Source organism: Cydia pomonella, chromosome 1 (genome assembly GCF_033807575.1).
Source record: "Cydia pomonella isolate Wapato2018A chromosome 1, ilCydPomo1, whole genome shotgun sequence".
In the NCBI taxonomy this organism is placed as follows: domain Eukaryota; kingdom Metazoa; phylum Arthropoda; class Insecta; order Lepidoptera; family Tortricidae; genus Cydia; species Cydia pomonella.
The window spans coordinates 46559748-46584761 of record NC_084703.1 but is presented as its reverse complement, the minus strand read 5'-3'; the positions used below and the strand labels follow the sequence as shown (position 1 = coordinate 46584761).

At 38.5% G+C, this 25014-nt stretch overlaps 4 protein-coding genes across 7 annotated transcripts in view; 2 read left to right on the top strand and 2 right to left on the bottom strand.

Moving 5' to 3' along the window:
- The window catches only part of LOC133525401 (histone-lysine N-methyltransferase EHMT2-like), a 28999-nt gene extending 19282 nt beyond the window's left edge, over positions 1-9717 (top strand). The window contains exons 16-20 of the mRNA XM_061861652.1: positions 1202-1360; positions 2162-2278; positions 3503-3622; positions 4932-5116; positions 7466-9717. Of these exons, the coding sequence (XP_061717636.1) occupies positions 1202-1360; positions 2162-2278; positions 3503-3622; positions 4932-5116; positions 7466-7571 (687 nt within the window). The 3' untranslated portion in view covers positions 7572-9717. The remainder of the gene's footprint in view (positions 1-1201; positions 1361-2161; positions 2279-3502; positions 3623-4931; positions 5117-7465) is intronic.
- A 998-nt stretch (positions 9718-10715) lies between these two features.
- LOC133525385 (DNA-directed RNA polymerase II subunit RPB9) lies at positions 10716-11311 on the bottom strand. The gene has a single exon (XM_061861647.1). The coding sequence runs from the start codon at positions 11140-11142 to the stop codon at positions 10762-10764; it is 381 nt and encodes a 126-aa protein (XP_061717631.1). The 5' UTR covers positions 11143-11311; the 3' UTR covers positions 10716-10761.
- A 1683-nt stretch (positions 11312-12994) lies between these two features.
- Positions 12995-17264, top strand: LOC133525369 (small ribosomal subunit protein uS12). Its single transcript, XM_061861646.1, has 5 exons — positions 12995-13121; positions 13464-13623; positions 16119-16317; positions 16758-16841; positions 17178-17264. Exons 1-4 carry the CDS (start codon positions 13118-13120, stop codon positions 16824-16826), a joined length of 432 nt encoding a protein of 143 aa, XP_061717630.1. The 5' UTR covers positions 12995-13117; the 3' UTR covers positions 16827-16841; positions 17178-17264.
- Positions 17265-19953: 2689 nt separating this feature from the next.
- The window catches only part of LOC133525344 (homeobox protein extradenticle), a 28560-nt gene continuing 23499 nt past the window's right edge, over positions 19954-25014 (bottom strand). For 3 of the 4 annotated variants that reach the window (XM_061861630.1, XM_061861641.1, XM_061861644.1), the window contains one exon: positions 19954-24694. The gene's annotated coding sequence lies outside the window, so the exon portion shown is untranslated. The remainder of the gene's footprint in view (positions 24695-25014) is intronic. The other variant, XR_009800561.1, reaches the window with a different exon arrangement.

Here is a 25014-nt window from a genome sequence, read left to right as displayed (position 1 = left end):
GAGCGCTCCCGTACATATTTAGTATTGGAACGCGACCGCTTATTTCAGTTGCGCTCATAATTACAACTAGTACTCGTGTATTTTGCATATATCTAATGACGGGCCTTACACCAGTGTGAAGCCAGTACAGCCGGTGTCACGCACACGAATTCGAGCCAATCGTGCAGTCTAACGCCACAACGTGATTGGTTGATGAGTTCGCATCACACACGTGATTGGTTGATGAGTTCGCGTCACGCACGTGATTGGTCGCAACTAGGTGCGTTAGGCTGCACGATTGGATCGAAGTCGTGAGTGATACCACTGAACTGATATATGTCAATGACTCGTGTAAATTAAAAAACAACGGGTTACACTCCGGGAGTGCCGGCAGAAGTGAATATTGACGTTGTGCATTTTTGATATTTTGGAATGGTTAGGGAATAATTTTGCACGAATTGCTTTAATTATCAGTATAAAAGTACTATCATTTATGTAATAAAATACAATATTCATTTATTGCGCTATCGTACACAAACATAACAATTTATATTAGGTACATTAAAAATGTAACACTTCAAAACTATTATAATTATTTAACATTAAAAAGTTTATCTCTCAGAAAAATCAACTTCCATCCATAATAGGCCTTGTTTAGAAGACGGCTTCGCTAATACACCATTCACTGTTGGGATATCAAAAGGATAGGGTCGCCATGAATTTTGCGGAGAGTAGTGAATGGCTACAGCGATCGGTAACAAAAAATAGACGTGGTATTTTTGCAACACGACCATTTTTGGCTTCGTCTTTTTTTATTGGATATAAAGTTAAGCATTTGACCACAATTTCACCAGATGGTAAGTATCGCCGATGCGGTCTAGGAGTCTTCCATGCCACATGCGTACCGTAAAACCACCCAACTATAGTCCAAAGCTCCCAACTATGGTCCACAAATAAACTCAATTTTTCTCGTTCAAGTGTGTATTTTACTATATTTTTGTAGTTCTAAGGCAAAGTATGTTTATAAATGGAAGGTAAAACTAGGAGTAAACCACAAGGAACATTGGTATAGATACTTAATTTCCTTTTGAACTTGTGGACCATAGTTGGAGTATTGGACTATAGTTGGGTGGTTTTACGGTACCTAAAATATGTCTTATAGTGGTCTAATCTAAAAAGTTGTTATTTATGTTTCGTGTTCACTTTTTATACTCTTCCCCAGGGCTGCACGTGCACGGACGGCACGTGCTCGGCCGAGACGTGCTCGTGCCAGCTGCTCGGCGTGCGCCGCTGGTTCCACAAGGGCCGTCTAGTTCCCGACTTCCCCTACCACGAGCCGCCCATGCTGTTCCAATGCAATCACACTTGCGGATGCAACAAGGTGAGATCAACGATAACATGTCACACTCACAGTCTCGTGGTACAAGGGCCGTGGGGCCGAATGCGGCCTTTAAACGCTGCGTCTATCGTCTGTGGCGCATCTTTGTGAACCATGTCGGAATGCACTGGAACCACCCTTGATAATAAAGACTTATGTGCTACTTGGTATATTTTGTTTGTTTACTACTATATTCCTCCTAAATATTTGACAACACTGGCGTCCGACACTTCGGAAGGGAGGAGCCCAAGCGATATCTCACCGTACAAATCGTTCTACCATTTATTGCGGGTCGTGCACATAGTCGCAATTCTCCCTCACTACATACTACTTGACGACCGGTCTGGCCTCGTGGGTAGTGACCCTGCCTATGAAGCCGATGGTCCCGGGTTCAAATCCTGGTAAGGGCATAAATTCGTGTGATATTTGTTCCTGAGTCATGGGTGTTTTCTATGTATTTAAATATTTATAATTATATTATATATTATATCGTTGTCTAAGTACCCTCAACAGAAGCTTTATTGAGCTTACTGTGGGACTTTGTCAATTTGTGTAATAATGTCCTATAATATTTATTATTCATTTATAATACAAAATCCAATCTGTAATGACGACACAAATACATACAAAATGACACACGTCAGAGACAAATCTTGCAATCTTGATCTCTTTTTGTACGGACGATTCACAAGTCCAGTTGGGCATATGCTTCGGCAGAGGGGAAATAGTGCGAATGCCGACTCCCTTCCCGGTGTTGCTCGAAGCTTGTCATATTCCCTCGTTCAAAAATCTCCTTTTTTACAGAAACTGTGCACGAATTCGGTAGTGACCCGCGCCACGGAGAACGGGTCCATGATGATCCGCGCCTGCGTGTTTCGCGCCGGCGGCTCCAAGGGCTGGGGGCTCCGCGCGACGGCCAAGGTACCAGTATTAACTGTACTGACTTAGGGTTCAACTCTTTTTGTGATGACTGATGTCTTTAATTTAATAAATCGGCCATGCTCAGTGTAGGGTTTCGTAGTTACCATTCTGCCAGAACAGACCAAACGGGGGCTAAGCATCATGTAGGTACAGTCAACCAATTTGATTCCTAGGCCACTATAGAACCATGCCATAATGACTTCTACGACAGTGCTTATTGAGTGATGCGTATCAAGTATCTAGTAGTTAAAGCGACAAGGTTCTATAGTGGCCTAGGATTCAAATTGGTTGACTGTACATTAGAAGCATAAGGGAGTACCTTCGCAGCGCTTTGTACGTCTACATGTTCGCTATAGTTTTAATTGAAATTATTTACTAGGCTTTTGTTTCACGACTTTTTTTCATATTTTTTGGACCCATTGTTCAAAAGTTAAAGGGGTTGGACACATATTTTTATTCTTTCGCAGCGACTATTTCCGAAAATATTGACTTTATCAAAAAATGGTTTTTGGAGACCCTTATTCGTTTTGAAATACCTATATAACGACACTCCACACAAAATAAAAAAATAAAAAAAGGGTCAAAGCAAAAAAAAAAAATTTGTTTGGGAGTTACCCTAAAATTTATTTTTGTAGTTTTTATTTTACCTTTCTGTCACCATGCATGGTTTATGTATCCATGCCAAATTGCAGCTTTCTAGCACTAACGATCACAGGGCAAAGCCGCGGACGGACGGACAGACGGACATGGCGAAACTATAACGGTTTCTAGGTGACTACGAAACCCTAAAAAAGGTTCTATAGGCGACACGTTGGACATAAATAGTTATTTGTGCAACAAGAGAGGAAAGTTAGTTTTTCTTTCGAGTGTTGATTTTTAAAACACGAGATGTAAAATAACTTTGCTCTCGTATGACACATTCAACTTTTCACCTCAGTAGTGAGAACATAATATTAAAGGTTAAAATAAATCAACATCAAGTAAAGTTAACCACATACATTTACATTAGTGAATGAATGGCATCATCATTATGACGGAAGCTTCTAGAAATATTCCTGTATTCATGGCCTTCACTAAATTAAAAAGCTACTTTGGAGTGACGAAAGTCGCACTTTCCTCACTCCTTGGAGTGGCGAAAGTCGCACTTTCCTCACTCTCTGGAGTGACGAAAGTAGGCTTGTTCGAGCTGCTGAGGTGAAAACCTTATTTTCTTTTGTTGTAAAGGTCCTTAGAGGGTCTCCGGTGGCCACGTACTGCGGGGAGCTGCTTAGCATGGGCCACGCCGATACGCGCTCCCCCGACCACTACATGTTCGCGCTGGACGTCAAGCCGGACTTGCTGGAGGTGCGGCATATGACTACTCAGGAAAAATAAACTCCAATGAAATTTTTAGATATCAACATTACTATAATGTTTACAGGAAAAATATAAGACCTGTATTTAGTTTTTTTAATTAACTTATTACACTTCAAATTTCTATGAGGTTACATTAAACACATCGCTATGCAAATAAAAGAACAACTTTTGATATCGGTTCACATGATAAATAATTATCCTCGAAAAACCAATATACGTGCAAACATCGCGCAAATTAGTTAGTCAATTTGCCGATAGACACAATTATACTTAGTATAGGTACTTCTGATTCTGATCAAAAATCTTTCGCCTTTATACTTACACGAGATAATTCAAAATTTGTAGTACGGAAACCTCGGTGCGCGAGTAAAACGAATACTTGACCGGTTTTTATTACGTGATACTACCGTGTCAAAACCACCGAACTAGAATGGTTACAGAGGGCCTACCGCGAACCACGTGTTACCTCCCTATCACGCTTACGTACGAATTTACAAGTGCAACAGAGAGGCAACACGTCGAACGTGGTTCGCGGTAGGCCTCCTGAAGTCCGTCTGGAGCACGTGTGTTGTGCCGCGAGCGACTCAACTGTACCGCGCGCAGCTTGACAATATCAAATATTGTAAACATTGGATTTGGGGCGTACAAGAAAAAAAAAACTTGAAATATTATTGTAGATTCTTCCTACCAATCGTTAAAAAGAAAATGTTAACCCTTTGAACGCTTTATGGCATAAACACAAAATATCACTCAAACGCCAAGCTCCCGGGCGCAAGGGAGCTACGAGGTAAGCACTTTTGGATATTTAACAAATTTAACACATATCAGTGAAAGAATAAGGATCAAAGTGAAATGGCGTTCTAAAAGTTTTTATCGTGTGACGAAAGATGGCAGTAAATTTACTGTGGCTACAAAGTTGTCTTTGGTAATCCACCTCTATTTCAAATTCTCTTTGAGAGCGGTGAACACCGCGCGATCCCCGCGAACGCAGATTATTTTACATTTTCATTTCCGGATAATATTTAAAAAAATGTTTTTATATATTCTAAATTATTGTTTAACCTTTTGACCGCCTAAGACGTCATATGACGCGCGCGGCTACAGCCCAATATCAACCTTCATGCGTACCGACAAGGTTCACGATTACGCGCCGCGTACGATAGGTGTGGCGTTCAAAAGGTTAAAGGTTGTTTTGTAGTCAACCTCGAATCCCGTATTTTCAGTGCAGTTTTCCTGAAATCAGATCTGGACACCACAGGTATGGCGTGATATTTCAATAAGTTTCGTTTCTCGACAGCAATGCGAATACAAAGTCCAGCTGTGCGTGGACGCGGCCCGGTACGGCAGTGCGGCGCGCTTCATCAACCACAGCTGCCAGCCCAACCTGGCGCCCGTGCGGGTGTTCACCTGCAGCAGGGACCTGCGCCTGCCGGCCGTGTGCCTGTTCGCCACCAGGGACATCGCGCCCGGCGAGGAGCTCTCGTGAGTACCTCCACGGTGACACTGTCCTTGTTCCACACCTGTTCACGCGGCTACAACGACCTACAACCACTGAATAAATAATGGTACTTCCTACACCGAAGTTTGACAGCGATTCAGGGACGAATCATGCTCTCCCTTTCTAATGCATGGCACTATCCCTTTCGGCTATTTAGGGTTATCAAAATTCAAGTCATTACCCGACGTCAAGTTGTGCCAACCCTAATAATTGCTCGGAGCAATGCAGAGCCGGACGGAGCCGAGAATGCCCGAAAGGAGGAGTGTCGCCCCACTGCTACAACCAATATGATGCCATCTCACGAATAACTGTACAGTACCATTATCAATCAATCAATCAAGCATATGGTACAATGTTGGTTAGTAGAGGATGTTAGATCAGCATATTCTGCCGGCATGCATTGCCTTAGAAATATTCAGGTACTGTGAAGGTTTTCAACTAGGATTTTTTTTCCCACCTTTTACCACTCGTAACTACTGGGAAAAGGTGGGAATTTTTTTCCCAGTAGTTACCACTGGCAACAACGTAACTAGTGGGAATATCCCGTCTCGTCTCGTGTTAGATAACTGGCAACATTTATTTGAATTCAGTAATATCGCCCTGCTGAAGGAATAAAGATCTACAGTTCATTCTAAGAGCGGCAAGCATCAACGATAGTCGATATTTCTGTTATTGGTTTGAAGAAAAAATATTATTATAGGTTATCAGAAATCTACCTCGAGCGTTTACATTCCCCACCTCAGATAGACCGTATCCGTTTACAGTACCATAGTCTATACAAATATACAATATAATAATGATTTTATAAATTCAGAAACAGAATAATAACATTTTTCAAGCAACTATATAAACACTTTCTCCTGGAATTGACGTGTAGGCAGGATTTTAAAGTCACCTGGCAGTCTAATAAATAACTTTACAGTACATATGGGGCTACTTTATAGCACTAGTGCGAGAAGTAGCATATTACGTTACTGTGTCGAACATTTAAAGGGCCATATGTACTGTAAAACGTTGTACGATACATGTGCGAATAGGTAATTCGCAACTCGTGTCGATTTAAAACACTCCCTTCGGTCGTGTTTTAATTTATCGCCACTCGTTTCGAATTTCCTATTTTTCGCACTTGTATCGTAATGTACTATTATAGCCATAAAATGTGCGTTCTAGTTGGCAACTTCGAGTCTTAGTGCAGGTTGAAAAAGCTGTAGTGGATTCCTGCTAGGTCTTTGCTTATTAATTACTACATCATGAAATGGAAAGAGCTGTGGATTTTTTTTTACAAATTTTGTCTGTTCCAATATGTACTGACAGGGAAGTGGCAAGATTTGAAGCTCCCTAAATATTGGTTTATAATGGACAAGATATTCACTTCCATGTATAGTCCTGACGCACTCTTTTTGAGTAACAAATGCCTTTTGGATATCTGTGCTTTTGCCTCAAACGATGAGCCCATAACGTATAATTGAAGCGACATAACCATGATATGCAGACAGTGCAGTCTCTTTCGACACTATAGATCTAATCTAAACCGTCGCAATGTAAAAACGAATCCATTTAACTTAGATATAGTCCTCCTCATCGTTTTCGATGACGGCGACCCTAAATAAAGATTATGGGCGTTGTCTAGCATGAGCCCTAATGTGGCTGGCCAGGCCGAACTTGCTCTTAAATACATTATTGCGCGCGTGACAATAAAGCTGGCCAGCTTCGTTGAAAGTGTACACGTAGGAGGGCTTAAGTCTCTCTTTCCGTAACTGGTATCTTCAAATGTTTTGACACCGTTATTGATGGTAGAACGCCGAGAAACACCTTCAACATGTGCTTTCCAATTCCAATGTTCGTCCACGGTAATACCAAGAAAAGTTGTTGACTCAACATGTTCAATACATGAATTATTGCATTGAACTGTTATGCTAGCTGTCGGCGAATTGCGTGTTCTGAACTTGTATCGTTTTAGTTTTGGTTTTTAAATCGCTAGTGTAATTTGCTCTCGAGATTTATAGCGATGTGACACACAGACAGACATAGTCGCACCAGAAGGGTTTTTACCTTTTTCGTACAAACCGTAAAAAAAAGTGATTCCCTACCCGACAGCATTCCGTTGAGTGGTCTAGCCATGCTTGCGAATTTTAAATCTAATACAAATTGAAAATTAAAATCACCACTGCTTTCTGCTCTCACAAGAAAAAAAGTATAGAGGAGACAATGGTGTCATTTATTGGACAATATCATGGCGAACGCCAAGTCAATTATCTTACCTGCATTTCATTTTTGGTCGCCTTTCTTATTATTAAGATTATAATATATATATAAATTTATTTCCCTTCCAGTTTCGACTACGGCGACAAGTTCTGGTCGGTAAAGTCCAAGTGGATGAAATGCGAATGCGGCAGCCCGGAGTGCAGGTACCCGCAGCAGTCCGCCGACGACGAGTAAGCCGGCAACCACAGGTCACCAGACATGGAGCGTGTACGAGCAACGCGCGGTCACCAGGTCACCACAAATAGGCGCTCACGTACTAATGTAGTACGGGTTCGCGACCCCTTAGTTCAGTATCGCTGTAAAGTCAAACTGGGTAAAATGCGAATGCGCCAGCCCGGACCACATCACCTTACTTACAACATGGAGCGTCTACCACCGTCCAGCAACGCGCGGTCACCACACAGGCTCACGTACTAATGTATGGGTTCTCGACCCCTTATTTCAGTGGCGCTATAAGTCCACGTGGATGAAATGCGATTTCGATGTTCAATGAAAAGATCAGATCAGCTATATACAGTAACTGTGTGTTACCGTACGTACGTCCACACTGTCGAATACATTTAGGTCCTCTGCTTTATCGTGATATAATAGTTATTTACGATACAAGTGCGAAAAATAGGAAATTCGCAAATAGTGGCGATAAATTGTTTTAAATCGACACGAGTTGCGAGTTGCCTATTCACACTTGTATCTTACAATGGAGGAAATCACACGCGCCGCCTCGGCCGAGGCACGTCTACACTAACCGGTTTGTGCGTGAGGAAATTGGCTCGCACGTACGTGCTCGCTGGCTCGCTCTGTGTGGACCCGACCCGCGTATTCACGCAAAAACATGCTCAGCAAGTCAGGACGCTTCATTCAAATATGTACGGTCACAGACTAAGGTTCAAGCTATGGAGTGTGGAATTAAAAGGTGTGAAATCTCTTACGGTAGAACTGTTGCAAAAGTGTCCAGCTGTCAGCCATAAATAATAGTTCCAAATCTCTCCAGAGTAGCTAAGACCCTAGGCGTTATTGACGGAGTGAAGTGCGCTGTCTATGATTAGATTTTCTTTTTCAAGTATTCTAGGTATTGTAGCGCCACCTATTTAAGGTTTTTTGATGACACTTTTTGGTACATGTAGATTTCGTTCCTTACCTCCACCTTCCATAGTTCAAGCCAATTTGGATGTCAATACTAACGGTATGATGTGTCCAATGTAAAGTAAACCCTTGATGGGTCAACTATTAATGTCCGTGACTGACCTGTCCTTCAAAATATATATCCACAGCAGGATTTGCCAATTGGATATTTTTTTGTAAAACAACACGTGCTTATTATTATTTTTACTAAATCTCTGAACCATGTAAATTTATGGCATTTGGGCGGTTACCTGATCTTAAGGCTCAAAACTCGTTTTTAACGGTGGTTGTTGCATTGTCTTCATTATTACCTGCGAGTCTGTCGGTTGGCGTGTGCTTTTCTTTTACCTGTACCAGAGAAGACCAACTAGCATTGAAATAAAGTAGTATTGTTTAGGAATTGTATCTAAGGGCCTGTTTTACAATACCGAAGAAAGGCCTGCATAAGCTACTTGGCACTTATCTGTCGAATAAAGTCATCGTTGGCGTTTCACAATCTGCAAATAAGCTTAACTGGTAGATAAAGTGCTAAGTTTTATCTGGCAGTTAATTTATTCGTTAACAGGCGGGTCCACACAGAGCGAGCATACGCGCTCAGGTGAGGAAAACGCGCGCGCCGCCTCGGCCGAGGCACGTCTACACTGGCCGTTTTGTGCGCAAGGGAATTGCCTCGCGCTGTGTCGGCCTAATTAGCTATCCAATACTTTACTCGAACACTATGAAACAGGCCCTGAATGTTTAATAATTAGATATTTGTAAGACTTAGGAAACGCTTAATAGATTTTACTATTACATATTGTAAGGTACTATAGTGATCATTTTTATAAATTATAATTGTAGGAAAATGTTCATAAGTAAAATATTTGGAATAATTTTATATCTATTGGCGTTACGAGTCATAATGCGTGTTTTTGTTAGGTATATGTATTGATTATTTACTAATTATTTTTATGTGGATTTAGCTTTGTATTTATTTTTAAATCAATTACCACTTTCAAAGACACTCGTGTTAATTTTATTTTAATAGCTTTTTGTAGATTAATGTTATTTTGGTAACTACTAGTTATCTACAAAAAGATGATTAAACAAAATGATCTAAATCATCTCGATTACCGATTAAATCTCAATTCACCTTTTCTATAATGTAATTTAAACATGTACCTAACTATAATAAAAACAATACACTAATGAAGTATGATCAAGTTAGTTTTATTTTTTTGTCTAACATCCTTTACACCTGCAATCTTTCATCATATGTGATGTTTGGTGCTAAAAAATCCTAGATTCAAACCTCGGTAGTGGTATAAAGTAGAAAAAGTCGTTCTTGAATAAAATGCAAGAAAAAGACTAAAAATATTGGATAATATCCTTATTAAAAACTTTTATTTAACTTTCAATGTAACTGTATGTTTGTATGGGTCAAATCTTGCAAGACAAATTTGACCCACTTCCAGATTTCTGATAAACCTGAAAATTGGCATACATATGTAAGTCAGGAGACAATGCTATATAAGATATAATGGTGCCATTGAGCTGATGTGATGATGGAGACAGGAGGTGGCCATAGGAAGTTGTGTAATTCTATTTTAAGTTCAAATTCACTTCTTCCTGCTGTGTACCAATATCCGATATATATTCATCCATAGATAGTTCTTTGAGTTTACAAACAATCTCACTATGATGCATGATCATAAATTCCAAGAGGTAGAAAATATTAAACAATAAGGCATGTCATATGCAATGTTTTCAATAATTGACCAAGTGAAAACGATGGTCTTTGTTACAGTTTGGACAAAAAGGACACAGGTCGCATTTCTGAACCAATTCTAGTGAAATTGTGTGTGCAGGCTCAACAGTAACATAGATTAAATTTTTCTTATGATTTTTTTTTTATATTCAAATGGCACAAAAGACTTAACTAACTTAACCCTTTAACTGTCAGACAAGTATCAGAATTATGGAAATTTTAACCCTGTCATTTTGAAATGAAGTTTAAAATCATTTGGTTATAGGGTGGTAATTTTTGACATATAAAATCGAAGTTTGACATATTAAACGGTTGAGCACCAGTAGAGTTTATAGCACTTAAGACCATTGAGAGTCCAATGTGATAAGGACTAAATGAAGTAGGGAAGTGTTTTATATTTTTTAAGAGAGTCAATAGTTATAAAATAACTGTTTAATAAAACAACAAGATAGTCTTAACACAGTTTATTCTTAAAATTAGAAAAGTACACAATATTCACTCAGTCCACCTATGCTTACAACTCGTACAAACGTAGTAAAGCCTCATCTCCTCCTCTGCACGTCTGGTCTGGCCCTGGAAGAACACCGCCTCCCTGTGGTTGCATTTCGGGCACATGTGATCCTTGGTGCGTGGGAGCGTAGGGTCGCTCACCACATCAGGGTTTATATGCGTCAGCTCGTCCACTTCGTGCATAATTTTGTTCACGTACACGCAATTGGAGTCAGCGAGCTGCTTGTAGTCGCAATTTCTGCAGGCATACAGTAAAACTTTGTTGTTTTTGTCTTCGCGCGGATAAAGCATGTTGTTGCACTCTTGGCAAAACTGAATGCCGACGTAGCCAGGCCCACCATCTTTTCTTCCCAAATTCAACGTCATATTCGCTAATATTTAAACAGGATAACAATTTAATATTGAAAATATGAAAAAACGAGTTGGCAGGCACGCAACAGCAACACAAGTTAATTTCTAATAGTAATAACACTGTCAAACGCTGACATTGTCAATTTGACCGTTAAACAACTTGTCTATGCTTAAGCTAAATCTACACGTGTAGGTGGAAGGCTGGGTATCCATAAAGCTTCTTATACATTATCAAACCTTTTTTTTAAAGGCATAGACAAATTAGTGTTACCCTCTACATTATTTCTCCCAACAAGTGGGAAACTTGTTTAAAATAAATTACCCAATTATGTCATTACAGTGTGGGCCAAAAATACGTTGCGAAAATTTATTTGGGAATATTATTTACTTTTTCTACATGTATATCTTTTAAAGGTCATCAACAAATAAAACTACAATCTATAAAAAAAAAACTTAGCATCATAATATTCTCCTTTAGCTAAGCGTAGGTGAAAAATCTGATGTGGAAAACTATAGGCAAATTACAGTCAATTATTACTATACCAACCTTATCTAAAATAATTGAAGCAACATTATCCAGCAACATCATTAAACATGTTACAATTAACAGTACACTTTCATATGCCCAGTTTTCTTATCGACCAGGTCAATTCACTACAATCGTGGCGCACCAATTTATTAAGCATATCTGCACCGCCTTAGATAATAAACAAAAAGTCGCAGGGATTTTCTTGGCTTTGTCAAAAGCCTTTGCCACTGTGAACCATGCCCTGCTTCTCAAAAAGTTGGAAGTGGATGGTTTACGGGGTGAAATTGACAAATTGATAAGAAAAAATATTTTTATCTTTTTCAATCCGTTGAAGTTAAGATGAATAGATTGCGACAAATATTATCTGCTCATGACGCAATAATATCGTACGGCATACTACTGTGGGGAAAAAAGTGCAAGTTTTAAAGTTACTAAAACAAACTATAAGAATATTATTGGGAGCTAAGTTTCGGGATTCATGTAGACAGCTCTTTAAAAATTAATTATTTTAAGTTCAATCTCTGTATACATAATAATCTCTGTAGAAATAATCTTATATGTAAGAAAAAACATCTAACAGTTTAAGGTATTATCACAATGTGATCCCCGTCACACCAAACGTTCTCTGGATATTATACAAATAGGTCTACCGCGAAAACGAAAATTCGCAAATTGCGGGGATCTTTCTCTTTTACTCTCACAAAGACGTAATTAGAAAGACAGAGAAAAATAAAATGCCCGCAATTGACGAACTTCGAGTTTCCCGGTAGGGGAACCCTGACCCTATGGGATGTGAACTTTATAATAATTTACCATACAATATTAAAAATATTAAAAGCGAAAGTTTAATCCATATACGAGCGAAAACATTTATGTTGTCCCGCACATTGTATTGTAGAGAACACGACCAAATAAATTAAATTATCATTTATTTCGACCATCTGGGATCATAAAACAACAAAAAATTAATAAATTAGTTAATTAATAAAATTGAACAACATAATGATAAATTAATAGATTCAATTAAAATTAAATATAATTTGAATGCAATGATTATTCCAAATTTGATATTAATGTAAACAATAAATTATTATATAACCACTATAAATGAGCTATGACCCATATATGGTATTAGTAGCGTTTGACGAAACGTAATAAATTCTTCATTGTATAGAACTGATCTTAGTAATGATTGTAATATACTATACTATAAGAATAATAATTATACATAACTGTATTCCTTTGCATGAACATATTCTCTGACGATCATTAGAATAATACGTTTTAGGCTGATTTATAATGAAGTAAAGATATCTTATCATATATAGCGGGGTAAAAAAAGTTATACGCTGGCAACTCTATTTTTTTGTTTCTTCTGTTGGCAGCTTTGTCAAGTTCACGCTGCAGTCTAGCTGACAATTTCTTTTCCCATCTGTAGCCGACTGGTGTCGTGCTATCCAAATGGGTAAGGAGCAGTTTTGTGATTTTATTTTAGTTTATTGATTATATTTTTATTTTACCGTGTTATTAAGTGTTTTGTAAGAGTATTTAAATTGTGGCTGCGAATTTGTTATTTCATTAAGCCTACTATTTCGGTATTTTAACTTACGTGCACGCCTAGTACTGAGTCGGCCATGGCGGCGACATGTTTTTCTCGTGGTGTAAAAGTAATCTATTTGCATCCTGATGTCGCGGCTCTTTTTAGGAAGTGTAACACTATAATTTCGGCTGAAGTATTGTAATAGATAGTATCGTGTGTTAATTTCCTGGTTGGGACGTGTTAGTTACCGGCGTCTCGAACTTTCAGGTAAACCGAGGGGAATCCGCACGGCGCGGAAGCACGTGAACCATCGCAGAGAGCAGCGATGGGCAGACAAGGACTACAAAAAGGCCCACATGGGGACGAGGTGGAAGGCCAATCCCTTCGGTGGTGCATCACACGCTAAGGGCATCGTCTTGGAAAAAGTGTAAGTAACCTACTTATGTTCGATCGATGTGAATTTGTTATGTGGTGTAAGGTTGGGCCAATGAAGAAAATGTTACGACGCGCCTGCGCGACGCTGCGGGCCGGCTGCGGCGTCGGGTGCTCCGGGGCTCCCGCGCGTGGTATTGCTCCTGTGAATGTTTTTCCTATACAATCACAGGATAATACTGCGAGCGGTGGCCCCCGGCCTCTACGATTCCGGATTCCACGCATCAGGTCAATGAACCCGTGTTTGTATCCAATTTCTCGTTCGTTTTGTTTGAAAGCTTAGTAAATAAACACTACACATGTCGCGTGCTACATTATCGATTTTTTTTGTTGCATATAGCTTGTACATTTGCAGAGTAATTTCAATTAGATGAGACATGTAATTAATTCTAACGAGTTGTTTAATTGCAATGCCATTAACAGTTGGAAAGCCGCACATTTATTTTCACCATCCTAGATCATTTGCTTCTAGGAAGGTAGTTTTTTAATAGTCGCCATTTTGTGTAAAGTTACTTACTTTAATTATGGTTTGAATCGTAACGGTTTTTGTATTCCTGTATTCGTAATGTTTGATACCATTCTTTAGTTGAATGACGTCTTAAATTCTTAATTATTAATGTCTGGAATTCTTTGTTCAGTCAGTGTATTTTACAAATATCACTGGGTATCGCCTAGTAACTAAGCAGCAACAAAATGTTAGTATTGTTTTCTTGTCTCTAAACAAGTAACTACACGTAGTGCCACTATCTTAGGTTATTCTAGGCTGATCTGTAGCTAAAATTTCACGATGCTTCTTTCGTAACTTCATTCATAATTTCACATAGTAAATACCACGTGTTCGTAATATTTACTGTAGTACCGCGAACATAACCTCGCCTTGTTAGGCCCACGTGGCGTCGCCGTTCTTGGCCCGTGTTAGCGTCAGACCAACCTTTGTACGAGGTACCTACCTTTTACCTGCTTTTTACCTTTTTTTTATTACCAATTTATGGTCAGTTTCAACTGTAGCTGAACTATGTGTTGATTTTACCTGCTGTGGCATTACTGTTAAAAGTAGTAGTTCAGTAACTTTGAGGACGACTGGAATGTACAGCTGAAATATGCTTGTTGTTACTTAACCACTTTATTTTATATATTTCATATCTCTGTTTTGCTTTATATTAACCAATGCGAAATTATTTACTTAGCTGTTAGCTATGCATCTGTAATCTCCTGTATTGGGTTAAATAATTGCCAATAGTTATGTAAGTGACCTGTTAAATAATGTTGAATAAAATCATTAAACCCAATATTACTCTCTTTGTCATCATACAGGAGAAATTGTGACAATATTAATGTAGCACACATATTTTTTAGTTTTCTCTTTATCTCTAATAACCATGTCTTGTCATTTTCAACCATGGTGGACATTTTCAACCATGCTGTTATTTCACGAAGCATGGATTTACATTCTCTTTTTAAGAAATTTGCTCGAGGTCAGTTTTTGTATTAAACACCGGCAGTAAATTCATTTAACCTGAACAAGACAGAAGTTCTTAAATTTTTAAGAATGTCAACCTTAGTACCTATGTTGTGTATCTGATTTCTCCATTACCTACTGCCTTAGCTCTTCACAGAGTGAAAATATATATTAATATATGTACCAATAGTATAGTTGAGCACCACACACGTCAACATTACCAAAATATATATCGCTGTCTGTATAGCATATACATTGTGAAAAAGACTAAATATACTAAAATTGTAGTATACCAAACTATATATTATCTTAAGATTCCTTAATATAATATCTTTTGGTATATTATCGCTTTGTATGTGATGGGCGTTAATGGCTAAACATGTTTGGTCACATGATTATATGGTCTTTTTTTTGATAGGACTAAAACAGTTGTACTATCTCACCATATCACTAGTTACTTGAGAATCACACAAATCCTCTTTTGTGTTCGTCGTGTGACTCTTAATTGTTACCATTATATTATTGAGGTTACTTGTCTTCTCTAAATGTAAACTTAAAATGTATCAAAATCATTTTTATTTAAAATCAATTGTTGGCCATGCCTCGAAAGTCAGTTTTTTAACCTTATTTGAAGTGAAAGTCGACCATTCGTTTTAGTAATTGAATTTATAACACACGTTTTGTGCCACACGTGGTTGCCAAATCTCTGCCTTGATAAAGGATAAGGGGCCTATCCAAGATATCAATCGTACATGGACAAAAATAAATGTATGATTGGGAAGTCACGTGACTATTTCTTTCATTGTCATCTTGTCTGGGCCCCCAGGTTTTGTAATAACCCTAAATTAAAGAGTAAACGACTGGATTTAGACCTATGGCCCCTAACTTAGAACTTGGGGGGGGGGGGGATCTCAAAAGTATTGCTCTGTTGTCTCGGCCCCTAGGCCTGGACCTTGTAGGCCTAGGCGGATTGTGGCCCTGAGAGTGAACTCATTAGATATTTTCAATACTAACATTACTCTGTTCAACAGTGGTGTGGAGGCCAAACAGCCCAACTCCGCCATCCGCAAGTGCGTGAGGGTACAGCTCATCAAGAACGGCAAGAAAGTGACGGCGTTCGTGCCCCGCGACGGTTGTCTCAACCACATTGAGGAGAACGACGAAGTGCTAGTGGCGGGCTTCGGTAGGAAGGGTCACGCCGTTGGTGACATCCCCGGAGTCAGGTTCAAGGTATGTGGAGACTATTGATAGGTTTAAAGGCTGTTTTTGCCTTTTGCCTTTACTTCTTCTAGTCTATTGCAACGTATAGCTTTGATATGCAAGATGAACTGTTCAGTTCATCTCTTGAGTTTGATGCCTACTTTGTGTAAGCCCTTCCCTCGGAAACAAATTAATATTTTATTATAACTTTGGGTTGGTAAATATATTAAATTTCCTCAAATGCAGATTAAGATAATTATGTACAGTATAATTATTAATTATACTGTACACTTTCTAATTAAATAATTAGAAACTTTAATGGCAATTTAGATGTTCCACGAGTAAAGGTTCCTTTTGGTGGTCTGCACTTACACTATTATTAATGCTATACATGAACTTTTACCGTGGAACGTCACATATAATTAGCAGTAAAAATCTGTAAATACTGACTGCTTATTCTTGTTTCACAGGTCGTCAAGGTAGCCAACGTATCTCTCCTAGCCCTGTACAAAGAAAAGAAGGAGAGGCCAAGATCGTAAGATGGTGAAGATCAGGTAATATTTCCTACTATGTCCTTTTTATACCTACTCAAATAATAATATAATCATCACTTTCCATTAGTCATTAGTCCGAAGTATTTAAATATTCTTAAGAATTTATAAATTATAAGGGATTATTACGGTTGAATAAAAATAAGTCGTAAATAAAAAGGATAAATTGACACCATAATAATAAGATATACAAATCCCTAATTTTCCTGAGTGATGTCATAAATAATGTATTTGCTACTACTGAATGCCATGAGGTAACCTTTTTTGCTGACCGAGACTACTACGTTGGCAATACATATTTTATTTTAAGAAGTATTAACTTATTTTTCCTTGTTTCAGTTATAACCTGCGGCTGGGTCCGAGACAGAGGTTGTAGGTTAAGTGATAATCTGTATGTAGGAATAAACTGTTCTACGTACTCCAAAATGTATTTTATTTGCATACTTATTTATTCCTTCGTAGGGCAAACCAAACCTTCCCCAAACCCTTGGACCGCTATGGACATTTAGAATCATTTATTTGTATATTGTGCATTACAGGTAATGAATACAGATGTTATAAACAATGTTTGTTCTCTGTAAAATGTTTTGCTACGTACATTAATTACACACTACACCTAGCGCATACAATATTGGAAATATTTAAAATTTTCACTACTTATATTTTATAATATTTTGTAAGTTTCAATTAATAGGTAATTATATAAATCAATAGCCGGGTCCACACAGAGCGAGCATACGCGCGAGGCAAGGCACGTCTACACTGGCCGGTTTGTGCGTAAGGAAATTACCCGACCGCATCATCATTAATTTGTCAGTGTCCATCATAAATTCATCTATATTGTATAAACATTTCTCATGTTATTTAACCTTATCTTAAACGTAGACACTCGGCAGCTGTTCTTTTATAAGCCAATCCGGTAATTTGTTAAACAATTTAGGGGCCATTATGTAGATGGTATTTGTATAAAAACTTGTTTTTGAACTGCAATTTCCTGGAGGAAGAATTTTTAGCATATTTGTAGCCGAGCGAGGATGAGTATTTAAATGTACAGTGAATCGGTCCATATATTGCTTTATAAATATACATCGAGTGAAGTGTTAACAGGCCTAATTTCTTAAACAAGGGCATAGCTCGTCATTTGGGTAACTTAAAACATAGCAGCATTGCCCCAGTGTATAATTCCGTATCTGAGATTGGAGGATACGTAAGCGTGATAAGCAGTGAGAGCGTACTGCTGCCAAACCGTTTGTCTAGTCTTTTTATGTCAGACATACTGGTTTATTTTTTTACACAGAAATGTGCCCTTTCCACCCTACATTACTATCTATTTGAATGCCAAGAAATATAAATTCATTAACGTATTGTATATTTTTTTCTTTATATTTGACGACAACATCCGAGGACTGACTTTTGGAGGTTTAATTGCATGCATTTTGTTTTTTCTAAATTTACTATATTATTTTCATCCAGTCTATGACAGTCATAAAAGCGCACAATAGTTATTTGTGACACAAGAGAGGAAAGATTCTAAGTTAGAATCTTGAGCGTAGCGAGGGACTCAAAAACACGATATGTAAAATAACTTTGCTCTCGTTGTGATACACAACTTTTCACCTCAGTGGTGAGAACATATTAAAGGTTAAAAAAATTTAACATGAAGTAAAGTTAATCATTTATTTACATTCATGAATGAAAGGCACCATCATTATGACGAAAGCTTCTAAAATATTCCTGAATTCATGGTCTTCAATAAATTAAAAAGCTACTTTGTCTGACTCCCTGGAGTGTCGAAAGTAGGCTTGGTCGAGCTGCTGAGGTGAAAAAATACTGAAGATATGATAGAGATAAGATATTAGGACTACCCCGCGTTCATAAAATGTGAAAATTAAATAAGTTAATCACCCTTTTCTCGACGCCGTGTCAAAAACACAAAAGTTGTCACTGTCAATCGGACGCCACGTAACCGGTATCAAAACTGAAATTAGTTTATGCATAAGCACGTAGGTCTATTGGACTATGACGGATTAATCCGTCTTTGGCGTTGGCCTTGCGGTTAAATAGGCTAATACTAACCCTCGCAACGCTCAAGATTCCACTTCTCGAACCATTCGCTACGCTCGAGGTTTAATTTTGCAATCTTTCGCTTGCTCGGGTATCAATATTAGCACGAGCGGTTAAACAACAACTTTTCCCCCTTGTTAAACAAATAACTATTTCTGTTATTTTGTAATATTTTCGCCAAAACAGAAGCGGGCGATATTGTCAATGCAAATTTTCCATTGCGACTTTAATTTGGCGAGCCAGACTTAATTAATAATCGAACAATGATCATTTTGTTGGTAAAACCTGACATGTCACGCAGGTTGCGGTCGGGAGTCGACTGATGTTTGCTGCGAGCAACGAGCATTGGAACGACTTTTGCACGCGAGGGACATACACTCTTTCCTTCTTATTCTATATGGTTCTGCAGTGGCAGCATGGTTGCATTTTTATCACTTGTGGCTATGCCCGTCACTTTCGCGCTCACAGATTTGTTAGAACGTGACAGGTTGACAAATGATAAAAGAGCAGACCATCGACCATCTTAGCCCTTCTGCGGCGGTATCATGGTCGAATTATTACCACTTGTCATGTGTCACTTTCGCACTTATATATATGGAAGATAGAGGCAAAGAACAGAATCTCCATATACCAAAAGTGTCCAACAAAAAACCATAACTAGGTGGCGCTACAATACTAGAATACTTGAGAAAAAAATCTAATCATAGATAGCGCACTTCACTCCGTTAATAACGTCTATATAGGTTCTTAGCTACTCTGGAGAGATTTGGAACTATTATTTATAGCTGACAGCTGGACACTTTCGCAAAACTTCTGCTTAAGGAGATTCTGTTCCTTGCCTCTACCTTCCATACTTACATACATGTTCGAGTCTGTGCGGAAAGAGAAGAGTCGTGGAATGTATGGGGCCCAATACATTCCACGACTCTTTCCGACCAAAAACCGACCATCTTAGCCCTACTGATGTAGTCATAACGTACTTGTGTAAGTGGTTCTGGGAAACTCGCGAAATATCGCAAATAAGTAAGGAAAACCAATTAAAACAACCGGCTAAACTACACAAAAATGTATTTGAATCAAATCTGATGGTCACAATAACGTTGAACTTATCATCGTATACATGGTGTATCGCCGCCTCGAACAGGCTGTAGTCTAATTATTACACACGGCAGTGCCGGGCGTTTAAATAAATATGTAGGTACTTGTACCTAATAGAAAAACAAAGCCCCGCGGGCGTCAAGGGTGTAAAAAATTACCATAAGGGTAAGGCTACCACAGACACATTTGGATCGTGAAATCTTATGGTTCTTCAAAATAATTTCTGACCGGCAGATTCCCGTGACATTCAGATGTATCTATGGCGTCCCAAAAATGTAATCGTCAGGGTAAACAAGAGTATATCTTTTTTTTTTCACAATATCTAACTACAAGTACCCGGCACTGTACAATCACAACGACAAGTGACAGAGTCACGTGTCTCCCTGCCCTGGCGGCGCAGTTGCAAAACATCGAACCTCAGAAAATTTTAAACATTTTTTTTAATTTGTCGTTATTCGTATACTGTCTCAGATATAATGTTTTAGAACACATCAACTTAATGCTAGGATTCAAGTCCGATCTAAATCTAATTGAAGTGAGACTAACATAATAATAAAAGTGGGAACTGTAGCACTATCACCTTTGGTCGCATTTGGCCACTGCTGCCCATATTTTAAATTACATAATATAGGGTACATTTTAAATACAAGTCAATCGATCTCCATATCTCTCTATTGATTTATTTCTGAATCCATAATGAGATTCTTTCACCTTTCCTATTGCTCCACATTGTTTATATTTCGTAATTATTAAATGAATACCGATTTAATATAATGATCATTGCAGGCCAGTCCTTACAATGGGATTTTCATACATTGCTACTTCAAAAGAGTGAACAACGTGAATATGACACCAAACGTGCATACACTACAATCGCTTACCATCACGTTTTCAAACGAGGTTAAAAAAACAATTTTGAGCAGTGGGTTATACAGGAACCGGCAGTATAGTGCTAAAGTCCCATAACGCTAATAATAACCTATTCCGCGGCGTGCGGATAGTGAACGGATTCAGGGTAAACTAATAGCTAAATAAAAATTGTGCTAGTATAAGTTAGCACCGAGTGGAAGAGGCTGGCGAGCGGTGTGCGGCTACATCATTATCATCTTCATATATTTATTATTCTTTTTTTATGTGCTTGTAGAGTATGACGTTGTGCGCTAGTTGCTGTTATTAAAATTACCGGGCGTGAATGGTAATTAGACGGTCAAACGCTCCTTTTTTTGTTTTTCTGAATATCTGAAACCATAACCAAATGAAAACGGACTCCCATCATAATTGACTTCGACATAAGTAGCTGGAGCCTTTTAATTTTAGAGAAGTGGGTTATGAAACTAAGACATGTTCGCAAAGGCGGTGGGACGAGCCTCTCTGTCGTTTAACTAAGAACCGTTTCCTAAATACGGCACTTGCGACGCGGAATGAGAGTTGGGTTTGAGGCAGGCCTCCGTCACTCGCTCAAGGCCACGCGCTATATGCCTACCGCTCGGCGTATCGTCGACGATACAATCAACATACAACAACACAGCAGTCCTCGAACTCAACAGTCTGGCCAGAGTCGATGACGCTGGTGCCTTGGGTCGGCCACTTGTCTGGGACACTACTTGCGTAGATACCCAGGCACCAGGGTTGGCGCTGGTGCGGCCGCATCCTCGGCCGAAAGTCTCAAACGTCGCAAGTATATCACACTATAGTAGCTACATATTTGCGGCGTTTGGGGTGGAAACCCTGGGGCCGTGGGGGCCTAGTGTTCGTCGCCTCTACTAGAAGCTGTCAAAGCGCCTTGTAGAGGCTTTTGGTGACCAAAGGGCTGGGCAACATTTTGCTAGCCTACTGGGCACCCTTACAGTGTAGTGTTGTTGTTTGAATAAGTTTTAAATATAACGTCCGGGTAAGAATATAGACAAAAATAATAAATAAATTTCATAAAATACGATTACTGTGGTTTGCCATCATCGTGTTATAAAAAATGTTTGCAGCACATCGCTCGTCAAAACGCCTTGATAATAAAATACTTTGTTTGATATTCGCAACTCCTACCTTGGCCGTACGACCAAGTTTCTAAAGAAACTTTCTTTGCTCCACTGACTGTGATACCGAGGCTGACATTGTTTGTCTCTTTCTTCAAAGAACGGTTCGAGAGAGGTGGTTGAAGAAGAGTCGTAGGCACAGTCACGTTCATAAACATGTATACAAAGGCAACACTTTTAACCCTATGACCGCCAAAGACATGCACGGTTACAGTTTATTATTTAACCTTTTACGATGGCACGTTATATATACTAGCCGTGGCGTTCATAGGGTAAACCCTTTTTCCAATACGGTCTAGGAATAGGGGTGTTTCCATCTACAAATCTTAGGGCAGAATTGTATCCCAATAAATTCTTTTGGATTATATTATAAGAACAACCAGTTGGAAACAACCCTATTGCCATGTAACATCGTGAACGATGGTACATATTTTTGTATAAATGTTTATGGTCAAAGCCAGTTGAGCTACAGTCTGTTGAATGAACAAATCAAGTGCATCGGAGCTAATAGGCACAACCTTTACAATAATAAAATATTTAAAATTCAGCATAGCCATATTCACTAGAGTCGTGAGAACGTCACATTAGTGATTTAGTTAAACACCCCGCCCGCGGCACAAAATTGTCAATGCATGAAAAAAGTACTAGAGTCAGACCAAGATAAGTTGGCAGCGATTTTGATAGCCCAGACGGTGCAACTGTCAAAATTTCATACAGCTTTGACGATTAAAATAACACGTGCACCGTTTGGGCTATCAAAATAGCTGCGTACTTATCTTGGTTTGACTCTATTTGTCATTATTTTCATATTATTAACTAAACTAAATATGAATGTAAAAACAAGTGTTAAAACGAGCCTGCTCGATCTATGTAAGAAATATGCATGATTCTAATACATGATTAAAATTTTCCCTATATATTTTGCAAATGTGTTGTCATATATTGTATACATTGCAAATACTCTAGTGAATATGGTGCGCTTTTAAATTGCACACAAATAGAAGACAGGGCGTGCGGTGGAGCAATTGGGCATAAGCATGAATAAGGTAACCCTATGGCTAGGGTAATCCCTTTAAATTAAGTAAACCTTATTCATAGAAATTACACTCCCGATTAATATTTGATAGTTACTTCAGTCTAAATTATGAACTAATTAGTAAATACAAGTGTATCTGTTTTAAATCGTTTACTATACATATTTCAGTATCTGTTAGAATCTCGAATATATAAGAAAACAATTTTGTAAAAAAACATATGTGAACTAAATCTTTGATATACCGTATTGGTAATTGTACGAGTACAGTCAGCCCCAGCGCTCCGCCGCTTCGCCGCATCAGCACAAATTATCCGTACAACTTACTCACTATAAGATAGCTTACACCTACATATCGTATCATATCCACCGTACAGAAAGACAAAATGAAACGACCCCATCCGTAGTGATTACTACTAATACTGCCAAATAATAACTTTCAATAATTTCAGATTTCACTGGTCGAAATAAAAAAATAATACCATCATAAAGGACTATTCGTGGCACTTCCGTTTTTCAATATCTTGATAGTTGTCATCTCACAATTTGTACGTTTAAGAGATAATAACAGTCTTTAGCTGCCGTTTTTAACAGTTGTCAAGTTAATTAAATGTAATTGTTTAGATCAAGGTGAAGTATATTTAAAATTGTGATGTTTTAACCTTTTGAACGCCACGCGTATCGTACGCGGCGCGTAATCGTGAACCTTGTCGGTACGCATGAAGGTTGATATTGGGCTGAAGCCGCGCGCGACATATGACGTCTTTGGCGGTCAAAAGGTTAACAATATCAAACCTCTTTGCAGTAATAGTGTATTTTCAATGAGCACATGCATAATCACACATATTTAAGCTTTAATAATAATAATTACTTTAGTAAACGTGCCCCCCAGTTAGGTACACATTTACCCCCTTATTCATAAACGTGTTCTAAAGTTACGATGCCGCTGCTCATCATTTGTCCCTTTCCGACGTATTGGTATGATGGAAAGGGACAAACGATGATCAGCGGCATCGTAACTTTAGTACATGTTTATGAATAAGGGGGTTACTAATTATAATGACGTGTTATAATATTCCGCAAACGTTTTTCAGATTAACCGTTAAGAGCGAGATCCTAGTCGCCTATTTCACCACCCTGACAATTGTCAACGGACACCGAGTCATAATTTCCTGTACATTCCCCGACCGATGAACAACGATGGTATCTAGCTTCAATACTTTCTTCTTGGACCAGCAATGTACGGCGAATTGATGTCACGAATTGGCGACAATTGTCAAATCATGTAGTTCAATAGCGCGTTTTCGACCACAGAAGTGCCACTCAAGGACGGCCTGTGCATGAGAGTCCACGCAACAACCATTTACAGTACAATCGAGGTACAAATACGTTTTTAAGTACTTTTTGCGTCCGAAACTAAATAAATAAATACTGGACACAGTCGGATCCAACGGAGACAAGGTGTAATTACATGTCTTTCCAAAAATAGCACGCTACATGTGAGTTTGTAAGTATTATAAGATACAGTATACAATGTACTATGCTAGGGCTTGAGAGCCGTTAGGGACCTAGAGTAGAGTTACGTAAATGGCGATTCAGTGGAAGCTGCGCAAGTGAATAATGTCCGTAGCCTGGAAAAAATAACAATGTTTCATTAGTATCATGGCAGATGTAATACTGATTTACACAACAAATATGATAATTATGAAATAAACTAGTAAGGCGAATGAATAGGTTTCAAAGAAAATAATCTCGTAAAACCGTCCGGTTTCTGTTCTTTTATATATATATATATATATTATGTCGGTGTTAAAGGACTCCATCATTAAAGTATAGATATCTATGGACTCGATATACCATCTTGAGAATGTCCACGACTATAATAACCGGATCTCTGTTCGAAAAGAGACAGATTTTGGTGCATTAGTTATTATTGCCGCGCAGTTGATAT